Raw genomic sequence first — 11251 nt, forward strand, 5'->3', positions numbered from 1 at the left:
GAAACTTTTGCAATATTAACCTTTTTAGTCATAGTTAGTTTTAATGTTTTACGCTAATAACTGAGGTAACAGATCTTAATACGTTTACATAATATGTTATGATAAAAGGGAAGGCTGTATCTGTGGATTTAAATGTACCACATTATTAACTATCTAAATTATGCTTTAAAAGCGGTTCCCTAGATAGTGTCAAAGAGTTTGCAAGTTCTTGTGCGTTCTACGCACGTGATTCGAGAGCAGGCAGTATAAATATGTTAGATATTCGTAATTGCATATAGTGTTACCTATATATAAATGAATGAAATGCATTCTTATTTAATATAATAGAAGTAAAATAATTGCCTGAAATGAATTCTTGTTAACTAAATTTAAATTTCGTGTAGCCTCTAGTTACCCTAGGCGTCTCATCATCCCTTTTGTCCCTTCTTTCAGAAGAACGCGTTTTGGCCAAAACTCACCGATATCCAGATCGAGCATTCTGATTAACGAGCTATGTCTGATATCCATCCCCTCACACTTTTTATTTTATTTCTTCATGTTTGTGTGTTTGCCTATAAGTGCTTGTCACATAAAATCTCGTATTTTATTTTTCTAGAGTGCCAATGTCTTATACATTGTCATATACCAAGCTATTGTAAATAAATAATTCCTCAAAAATATAAGACATGCTTACGTATTACTGACGATTTACAATAAAAAATGATATACCTTTAATATCTTTATATATATAATTCTTCTGTGAGTGTGTATGTCACTGAACTTCTCTCAAACGACTGGACCGATTTTGATGAATTTTTTTGTGTGTGTTCAAGGGGATCTGGGAATGGTTTAGATTCACAAATCAGCCCGCCAGATGGCGCTGCAGTCGGTACTTTCATACTTTGCTTTACTAATCGCTTGAAATATCATGCAGGACAACGTCTGTCGGGTCCACTAGTTTTTTGTATAGAATTATAAAATATATTTGTATGCAACTAATGTAACGCCGATAATTTTCTCTCCCCAATTCAGATGGTTTGATAAGGTATCACGTAAAAGTGATTGATTGAATTAATTAACATTTCTTGATAAGGGATTATGAAATCTAATCAACCTCCAGCCAAGTTATCGATTTCGATTTATTCTTTCCTGTTTTTCGTTAATATCTTAAGGTTTATACAGCTTGGTTTTAAGTTATCGTTTCGGGATGGAAAGTGCGGAAGGCTAATGACTGATAGTACTGAAGCAATATTTGGCTATATGAAAAAAACCGGTTGCTATAGAAAAGCTTTATTATACATAATACAGAACCTCTTATTACGAGTGAACCTAAAGAGAACTGCATTGTAAATTTATGGCTGGGCCTCAGATTTCTAAATCTGTTTGTGGTTTTTAATTTTATTTTATTTATTCGGAACTTAATTGAAGGTCCCGCGGCGTTTTTTCTAATAGGCAAGTAGGTGATAGGACTTCAATGACTGACACATGCCGTCGATTTTCTGGGTGTTAAGGCCGATTTACATTATCATTAGTGTTTAGGAGAGTGCTTTAGGATAGTACTTTAGTTGAAACATGTAAACGCTACTTGCTTTAGTAAACGCTACGCTAAAGAACTTGCCTTTCAAGTTGTACTAAAGCACTCTCCTAAACACTAAGATAATGTAAATCGGCCTTAAGGCACGCCGGTTGATTTACCGTACGAGCAATGATAAAATGCAAATAGATATATTGGTGCACGTCTGGGTATCGAAACTACGACATCACGGATGTGAGATGCGCGCAATAGCTACTAGACCAACACTACTACAGCCGTCAACAAATTGAGATCTCAAACAATCAGTTCAGTCTTCCAATTCGTAATTTTGATGACCTCCCCATGGTACGAATACATGCAAACAATTTAGAAAGCAATACTGGATCTCAACTGGATCGCTTTAATTAAACTCATATAGCCTGAAATTTCCACGATATAGGTATCAAAATCAATTGTCAAAGCATTATCAAAAATAATTTATATATTTAGGTATTTATGAAACGTAATTAATGTGTTCTTCAAAATCTCTTTTTAATTACTAACACTCGTTAGTATATGTAATATGTCTGTTTATGTAATTATGATATGTTTTTATACTTATTAATTAACGTACAATAGTTCCTAACAATATTTTAAAATTAGGAATTCAATTTTATTTCCCATTACGTACCTACGTGCTGTAATATTTACAAGCAACGTAAACGAAGCATAACTCGAGTGGACTAGAGTATACTCAAACCTGGCTCATTCAATTGACTCACAGACCTTTGTTAATTGTCCAACACTAAGAGCATACATCAATGAATATTGAAATGTTTATGGGAGTTCCATCTGTCCTTTAAAATGTCTAAAATTTTATTGATAAGAAAAATTACAAGGCATTAAATATTTATTTATTTACACACTATCCTTACAGACTAAAACAATGTGAAAGTATCTAAAAAATAAAATTATAGTAATTATCACATATTCTTCTTAATTAAAATACCTACACAAAGAAAATTTTTATATGCACTAATTATAATTAACAATCAAAGATAAAACTTATAATGTAATATCAAAGTGTGGCACCTCGATCCGTTTAGTTGCTTAGATGTCTACATCTTTATATATATAATTCTTCTGTGAGTGTGTATGTCACTGAACTTCTCTCAAACGACAGGACCGATTTTGATGAAATTTTTTGTGTGTGTTCAAGGGGATCTGGGAATGGTTTAGATTCACAAATCAGCCCGGCAGGTGGCGCTGCAGTCGGTACTTTCATATTTTAATATCCTAATAGCTTGAAATATCATGCAGGACAACGTCTGTGGGGTCCACTAGTTATATCTAAATTCTAAGTAACCTATACTAAAGTGTCCCACACGGTCTTCATTACACCATGAAACCTCTGGTACTTAGTATAACTAGGGATACACATAACTAACAAATCACGTTACAAAAACATAATAAATTTAACTATAAGGAAATTATTTGTTCTAACTTTCCTGCTATATTCATTTAGACATTTCCCACTATCACACAAAACCTCATCATTACCAGTAAAAGCTCCCAGAAATTGCAAACACGTTCGCGGGTTTTCTAATGATTTTTATAAAAGTCAATCTGAAACAATTTATCCCGAACACCGCGAGCTTTTAATTGAGAACGTACCAATTAGTACTATACAAAGACTGGCAATTTATTATAAAATTAACGTAACGTTAACGTAATCTCAAATTATATAGAATTACACAGAAATGATTTAGAAATGGTTATTTTCAGAATGGTGCGAATCAGCTGCCTTTTTGCCGTCTTCTTCCTCGGCGTCCTGCTCCTGGCGATACCAGCCTCCGCTTACCCCAGGATGTGAGTATAAGAAAAAAAACTTAATTACACTTCACAAAAAAGGATATTTATTTTAATTAGAAAGTGCACTAGCCCCCACACTAGGATTCCCTGTGTCGTGGGCAGCTCCTCCATTGGACATATTCCGTAAGAATACCTTCTGTTACTGCATAGAAATACTATATTACCCTACTTATTTATAAAAACTATATCTGTCTAAGTGCACTCTTTTAACTATGGTAGTTTTTCTTAAAAGTATCAGACTACTTAATTAATCAGTGCGATACTACTGGTATTTTATATGCATAATGGGGTCAAAAGTTCAACATGACATTAGAACTAACTTCATTTGTTTTATTGTCAAATACGATTGATATATTCTGTTTACAAAATCAAATCGCAAGTCTGTAAACCATTTAGCACGGTTCATCATTTTCCGTTGGCATATAAACTTAACAAAAGAATCGATCGTTACAGGTCCGGCAATTATTACTTGGACGACACTTACGAACCTGAAGAAATCATGGAAATGCTGAACCGCCTTGACAACTACTTACAACAGGAACGTAAAATCGCTAAGTATGTTTCAACATCCTATACAAACTCAAAATATTTCACGAATATATTTCTTCTTTTAAAAAAAAGTTGGAGTTTACTCCTTACGAACGATAATTATGATATACATATATCGAATAGAAAAAAATAGAAATGGGTCGTAATAATTTAATATAAGTATTATAAAATATTATATGATTATTTTTCCGACCCAAATATCGGCCAATAGAATTGCACCATTCGACGTCACGTGGTACAACCTACATGGTATTATACTGATAATTTTTTGTGAAAATTTTCTCTGGTCGTTGCTTCAAGAAAAGTATTAAGTAGTTGTTTTATTCATTATGAAATTCTTATTTGTTAACTGTACATTTCGTCTCATGGTGCAATTCTATTGGCCGACATTTGGGTCGGAAAAATAATCCCCCGAATACCACACGAGCTTCAAAATTATCGGGCATTACCCTCAAGGTTCCCTGCACACAAATATAGTCGTCATGACGACTATATTAATTGTTTGCAACGAACCTATCGGGAAATACCCGATAATTTTGAAGCTCTTGTGGTATTATAAGTGAATATAAAATATATTTAATCAATTAATTAAAAATAATAAACAAAGATGGCGATAATGTTCTGTGGCTGTCGACCATATTTTCATACTAAAGGTGGTAAGAATATATGTTTTTATAATATAAATGTTTGCAGTAGTAATAAAACGTACCTACATCATCTATACCCAAATAGGATTTTCTTTCTGTGACCAAAGTTACCTTTATAGTAAGAGAAGAATAAGAATGAACAATCTTTTTAGTTTTAATTTCACTGACCATTACTATTGACAAAACTCTATGGCACGCTAGACAATAGTCTGTGTAATGTATTCCATCTCATTCTTTTACACGTTCAATCCTACAGATATATATGTTTGTCTCTTTCTACATAACGCCTCAACTTTTCATGTTACACATAACGCCTCAACTTTTCGTGTTACACTTGATTTTACTCCTCATAAAATTTCCGTACAGGGCCTAATAACTCAAATCGTTTCTTATGGAGTAAACTCCAAAAACCCACCAAGTGTCAGCTTTTCGAGCTTTTTTGAACTTGTCTTCATAGGCGACGTAGGTAGTACTTAAATTGGTAATAAGAAATTTAAAGATTCTAACACCTCAACAATAACTTCTTACTCGTATTCTTCATGGCTGAAGGTCGCGTCACTGTAAAGTGCCGCTCTGGTAGTGATATCTCTCCACTTTGTTCGGTCTATAGCTTTCCGTAATGCAGCAGCTGATTACAGTCCAAGCAAATTGTTATAAATTGCGATAAAAAACCAATTTTGTTAGTAAGATCTTTAATAACTTCTTTAATAAACTCAAATTTAATACATTATTTCGACGTTTCGAGTGCCATTCATCATTCGTAGTTTAGAGCCATCTGTTGACAATGGTACAAAAACTACTTATTGTGTCCGCTTTTCTGTAAATCTATTCTTCTATACTAATATTATAAAGAGGAAAGATTTGATTTTTTGTTTGTTTGAAATGAATAGGCTCCGAAACTACTGGACCGATTTCAAAAATTCTTTCACCGTTGGCAAGCTACACTATTCCCGAGTGACATAGGCTATGTTTCATTTTCAAAAAAATTAGGGATGCTTACTAAAACTTGAATAATCTAACCTAAGGTGTAAAAAAATAAACAAAAAAACTTCCTACAATTGCGTGCGCTGCGAAAACTATTAATGATAGAACAAAATGATGTATTTCAATTTTTCAGTACACATCACTATCTATAAAAATGTCGCGACAGCATGTCTCTATCTTTTATAGTTACGTCACAATAAGCGTCCTTTTATTAATATTTTTTAATTAAAATACCACCGCTAGAAAAGGCTCTTTATTCGTACCTAGGTATTGATCCTTATCAAAATAAATACCAACGTTTCACATAAGCTACAATTTAATGACATAACCACCAAAAAAGCATGGTGGATTGGTATTCTCCTGCCGTTTCTCTTGAATAGTCTACTACTATGTAATTATATAACAAAAATCTTAGCCACAGCAACGCTTGGCCGAGTCTACTAGTATTTTATAAATAGGTTACAGTAACTGTCATGCATTATGTACATCATCTTACGTCGTATAACTTAAGTTTGACCGAGACATTAAAATGTAAATTGGTCAACTCCTGAGAATTGACAACACAAAAGCGTTCATTAATTTAAATTGCTATATTATACGTCTCTAAATATTACAATCAACATAAGATCATAAGTTCTCTCTAAGTGCTATTAAAGCTGTTTAATCATATTACAAATAAAATTTCAAATATTAGTATTTAACAACGATTGGAGAGTTTATTATTGTTCGTTAATATTAGTTAGTGTTGAGCAGTGTTGGCCTAGTGGCTTCAGCGTGCGACTCTCATAACTTGGTCGTAGGTTCGATCCCCGGCTGTGCACCAATGGAACTTTATTTCTATGTGCGCATTTAACATTTGCTCGAACGGTGAAGGAAAACATCGAGAGGAAACCCACATGTCTTACACCCAAAAAGTCGACGGCGTGTGTCAGGCACTGGAGACTGATCACCTACTTGCCGTATTTGATTTAAAAATGATCATGAAACAGATTTAGAAATCTGAGGCTAAGACCTAAAGAGGTTGAAGCGCAACTGATATATTACTATGAAGAGTCCCCTTTTATCTATGTCTGTGTCATCTGATGAGATTATCCACTCTTAGCCACATGTTTATCATCACAATCTGACACGCAGAGCGGTTCGAATCGTCGACGACCAATCCCTCTCCGAGCGGCTTGATCCTTTAGCGTTGCGTAGAGATGTGGGGTCACTCTGCATCTTCTACCGCATTTACCATGGAGAGTGTTCAGAGGAGTTGTTCGGATTAATACATGCAGCTGAATTTCATCAACGGACGTCGAGACAGAATACGAAATTCCACCCGTATCACCTCGACGTCCGCCGTTCCACAACTGAGCGATTTTCAAGGCAGTTTTTGCCGCGCACCACCACTATGTGGAACCAGCTGCCCACTGAAGTATTTCCGAACCGTACCAATTCTTTAAAGGCCGGCAACGCACTCGCGAGCCCTCTGGCATTGAGAGTGTCCATGAGGCGGAGGTATCACTTAACATCAGGTGAGCCTCCTGCCCGTTTGCCCGCCGTTCTATAAAAAAATCTTATTAGCCCGTTCCTATTTGCTGATCCCTTCGTATAATATTAAATTACTAATATTTCAGCGAGAAACGGGCTCTCGACCTTGGCTTGAACCGTGGCTACTCCGGTGCCGTCCACGCTAAGCACATGATGGGTCTGGCTGCCGCTAACTTCGCAGGAGGTCCCGGCAGAAAGCGACGTGATGCTCACTAAAAACTGATATTGCACCCTGAAGCTATTAATTTTTAATTGTAATACTATAAAATCCTCGCATAACTAAAGCCATGATTTTTTAAATTGTTTAATATGTATTATCTTTGTGTTAATATGTATTTTAAAATGAATTTAAGATTCTTGAGTCAAGGGAAACCTTTGCCAAGAAAACATTGAGTTTTACGTATATTATCGGCCTAGTACAAATTAAATTCAAGTAGTGATAATCTTAATCTTCTCTCTCTTTCATGTCTTTCAGTAGAAATATAAAACATTTGGAAAATATGCTTTTCAAATTGTAAAAATCACGCTTTTATGTACCTTGCTAACTTAAGCATTCTAATATATATAAGAAATTCTATTGTTGGGAAATAAAGATATTCGTATATTAAATGATTTTTATTTCTGAATATTCCTGATAGACGAGTCCTTGAGAAACATTCACTGAACACGTTTTATTAACAAAAATATTTCTGTGGTTTATTGATATTCGGTATGATAAAACAATATCTTATTTGTTATGATGTCAAATTATTTATATAACAAAAATAATATTGACTTTTGAATTGGTACTAAACATAGTTATTTTATTGGTCACCTTTAGTAACATTTCACCCTGTTCATGTTTTTTTTTTTTCATTTAAATAAAAAAAAATATATTTATGTGTTACGATTCCAGACCTTTCACTGAGAGAATTCCTTTTAGCTGATACCGATAAACTTTTTGTTAAGATAACGTTTCGTTAACAAAACATTATATTCAGATATTCCGAAAATTGTAACAATATTTCCAAATGATAATGTTAGGTATAATTTTTTTTTATATTTTATTTTATGTTAGGTATATCTGGATTTGCGCTGAAACATAATTAATATTTTTAAGTTGTCGGTACCCCTCAAACATTTCACAAAGTACAAACACTACGGCTTGTCATGTAGGTTATGAATAGTTATGATATATAAAAACTCTTAATTGGAAGTTATATAAACAAAACGCGTAATAAACTTATTACTTACTTTTAAGTGGCTCTTGCCAGATGGGTTTTACGGTAAATAATGTTTAACTCACAGAAAAATCAGAATACAACATCTTCACAATATTCATAGTAGGTTATTATTGGCAAGGCAATTATTTTCTTTACGGAGTTTTATACACTTCATTAAAAAAAGGTTTTTATTTTTTTAGAAATAATTAAACTATGTAGGTACTCTCATAATATGTTTGATGTAGTTATTTCCCTTTAATAAATAATCAATCCAATTTTTATCAAGTAAAATAGTAAATATTTTGTTCACAAGATGTAAATTTAGACAATTTTTAGAAATAAAATAGGTTAATTGTCACCATATAATATTTTGTAAAATTATTTTACTACAATAATTGTTCCGCAACTAATTTAATTTAGTGTGTTTATTACTTTTTTAGCCTGGCTTAAATGATTTTATTTGTACCAATCCATCTAATTATTAAGTACTTGAAGATATAATATGTAAAGATTTTTTAATAAGCGTAAAAAGTTTTTTATATTTGATTAAATATAACTTTTTAAAATACAAATTAGTTTAGTTAGAAGCTGTAAATCATCTTAATAGATAAAATAAAATATTCATAGACAACAACTGACTTTTTAATTCCCCTACAAACTCCCTCTACACCAACCCGTAAATTGAAATTGCATGAGTGACGAAATAAAAGGAGAACTGTTTGAGAACGGATTATCGGAATGCCAAGGCAGTTCTGAAAACAGACGACGAGAACTGTGAAAAAACTCTCCGTCATGCTTTTAAATACGCAAGAAAGTGATAATAACTCGTAGGCACATTGTACTGTGGGAACCACACGCAAATCAAGGTGATTCTAGGTAGAAATAATAAGATTATAGCCGTACATATTCTAAATGAAATCCGAGTCAGCACAACAAGCATCCGTTCACGAGTATAATGCATGTTGTCATCGGCCCCTTCGTTATATTGTAGGGAGAAGGGCAACCCGACGCACACATACGCAAACGATAAATTGTAGATTTTCATGATATTGTGTTACGGATATTTAGATAATTACATCGAAATTGTGAAAATGTGTAAAGAAATGATGGTGGCAATTCCTTTTTTTTTTCGCTGTTGGCTTTAAGGGCATTTACACCTCAGCCGTGCGATTCTGTAACTCACTTTCGCTGTGAAAACCGCTGTATGAGTTCGAAAAGTGAGTTACAGAATCGCAAGGCAGCTCGGCCTGTTTTAGCGACCGGAATGGGCCTTTTCCGCGACTAGTGCAAGGACTTCTCCTGCAATACTCGGACTTTCGCATAGGCTGTCGCGAGCTGGTCAGGCACCAGAAAGGCAGGAGGGAAGCTCACTGGAGTACCAAGTAAAGGTCCACGCCTTCCCTGGAGAAAGCGGTTTTGTACCCTAATCTGATTTTTTGCGGCACGGGCGGCTTTTAATTTGTCGTTAGCTATCTTGATTGGATCATCCGGATCCGTTAGGACATGTCGAGGCCCCCTACGGGCCTTTTTTGTCAGAAAGGTTTTGTTGGAAAGGTGACAATTACTCCAACTTAAACAGAACCAGCCTAACTAGCGGCAAAACTTCTTTAGCGCGTTTCAGGGAATGACGTCATCGCAATGATTGTAGCCATAGAATGTAGGCGCTAAGAACCGTATTGAAAGTTACAGAGTAACAGCGCTGAAAGGTTTCTGTTAAAAAGCAGGCGGCGGACGGCTTTGTCAATAATGTAATGTTTATAAAACTAGACCATCATCAATTGCTTATTAATATAATAATTGTGGACTATTTTGATGACAATTTATAAAGCCAATAAACGTATAATAGTTTGCAATAAAATCTTAATATTTATAAATTACGTGTCACGTTGTTTGTCCGCTATGGACTCCTAAACTACCGAACCGATATCAATCAAATTTGCACACCGTGCGCAGTTTGATCTAACTTAAAAGATAGCTTACATCTCAATTTATACCCGCAATATTATTTTATTGCAAAATATTTGTTTATTATTTAATAGTCACAATACTAACGGATGGCGCTGTGTTGAAAGTACCAACGTTTCACATAAGCTACAATTTAATGGCATAACCACCAATAAAACATGGTGGTCCCCATGACTGGTGTACTCCTACCGTTTCCCTTGAATAGTTTACTACTATGTAATGTAACAAAAACCTTAGCCACAGGCCACAGCAACGCTTGGCCGGTCTGCTAGTATATGTATTATATAATTTTATTTAAAATCCAATTGTACAAAGTGACATCTATTGACGATTCTAAACACTGTCGTAACTATATCACTCGTCACTATAAAAGTTGATCGCAAATTCCAATAGATGTCAGTAAATTTAGATTAGTTTCACTCGTGGCATATGTGTGTATATTCTATGTAGTTTTGATAAATTAGTTAAGATGGCGCTAATTCTCTATATTCGGTTTCGTGAAATACTTTATAAAACTACTTCAACTTGTAACGTTAATATAAAATATAACATAATATTGTTTACTTTGTAATTTAAAATTATAAATTTATAAAAAATTAAATTGTAAATGTTTAAATAAAATATTACAAATTAGTATTTTCCATATACCAGTATCTCCCGTATGGTCTAGTGGCTAGGATACCTGGCTTTCACCCAGGAGGCTCGGGTTCGATTCCCGGTACGGGAATATTCTTTTTAGTTTTTTATATCATAATTGCAATTCAAATTTTTTTTTCCTGTAAAAAATTTTTGCTCATCATATCATACATAGTTTTATTGGTGAAGTTTTGTTTTTACGTATAGTTTCCGACTAGTTTTTGCTCAACAAAATATGAACTAATAGGCTTCATTGTATACAAACCTCTCTAGGCACAATAACATCTACGTGTCTTTGTTCTGGCATCCATTATAGCTAGGGTGTGCAACCATCAAAAAATATTATGATAAAAGTGTGTACGGATTTTACA

General features: G+C 34.0%; 1 protein-coding gene and 1 non-coding gene across 2 annotated transcripts in view; both read left to right on the forward strand.

The window, feature by feature from the left end:
- Positions 1-7686, forward strand: part of LOC125052476 (diuretic hormone class 2) — a 51244-nt gene extending 43558 nt beyond the window's left edge. The window contains exons 2-4 of the mRNA XM_047653352.1: positions 3278-3361; positions 3818-3919; positions 7164-7686. Coding sequence (XP_047509308.1) covers positions 3279-3361; positions 3818-3919; positions 7164-7293 — 315 coding nt within the window. The 5' untranslated portion in view covers position 3278 and the 3' untranslated portion in view covers positions 7294-7686. The remainder of the gene's footprint in view (positions 1-3277; positions 3362-3817; positions 3920-7163) is intronic.
- Positions 7687-10899: 3213 nt separating this feature from the next.
- On the forward strand, positions 10900-10971 carry Trnae-uuc. Its single transcript has one exon. It is a non-coding gene; the product is annotated as a tRNA-Glu (tRNA).
- The last annotated feature ends 280 nt before the right edge of the window (positions 10972-11251 follow it).

The sequence above is a fragment of the Pieris napi genome, chromosome 9, assembly GCF_905475465.1.
Source record: "Pieris napi chromosome 9, ilPieNapi1.2, whole genome shotgun sequence".
Taxonomy (NCBI): Eukaryota; Metazoa; Arthropoda; class Insecta; order Lepidoptera; family Pieridae; genus Pieris; species Pieris napi.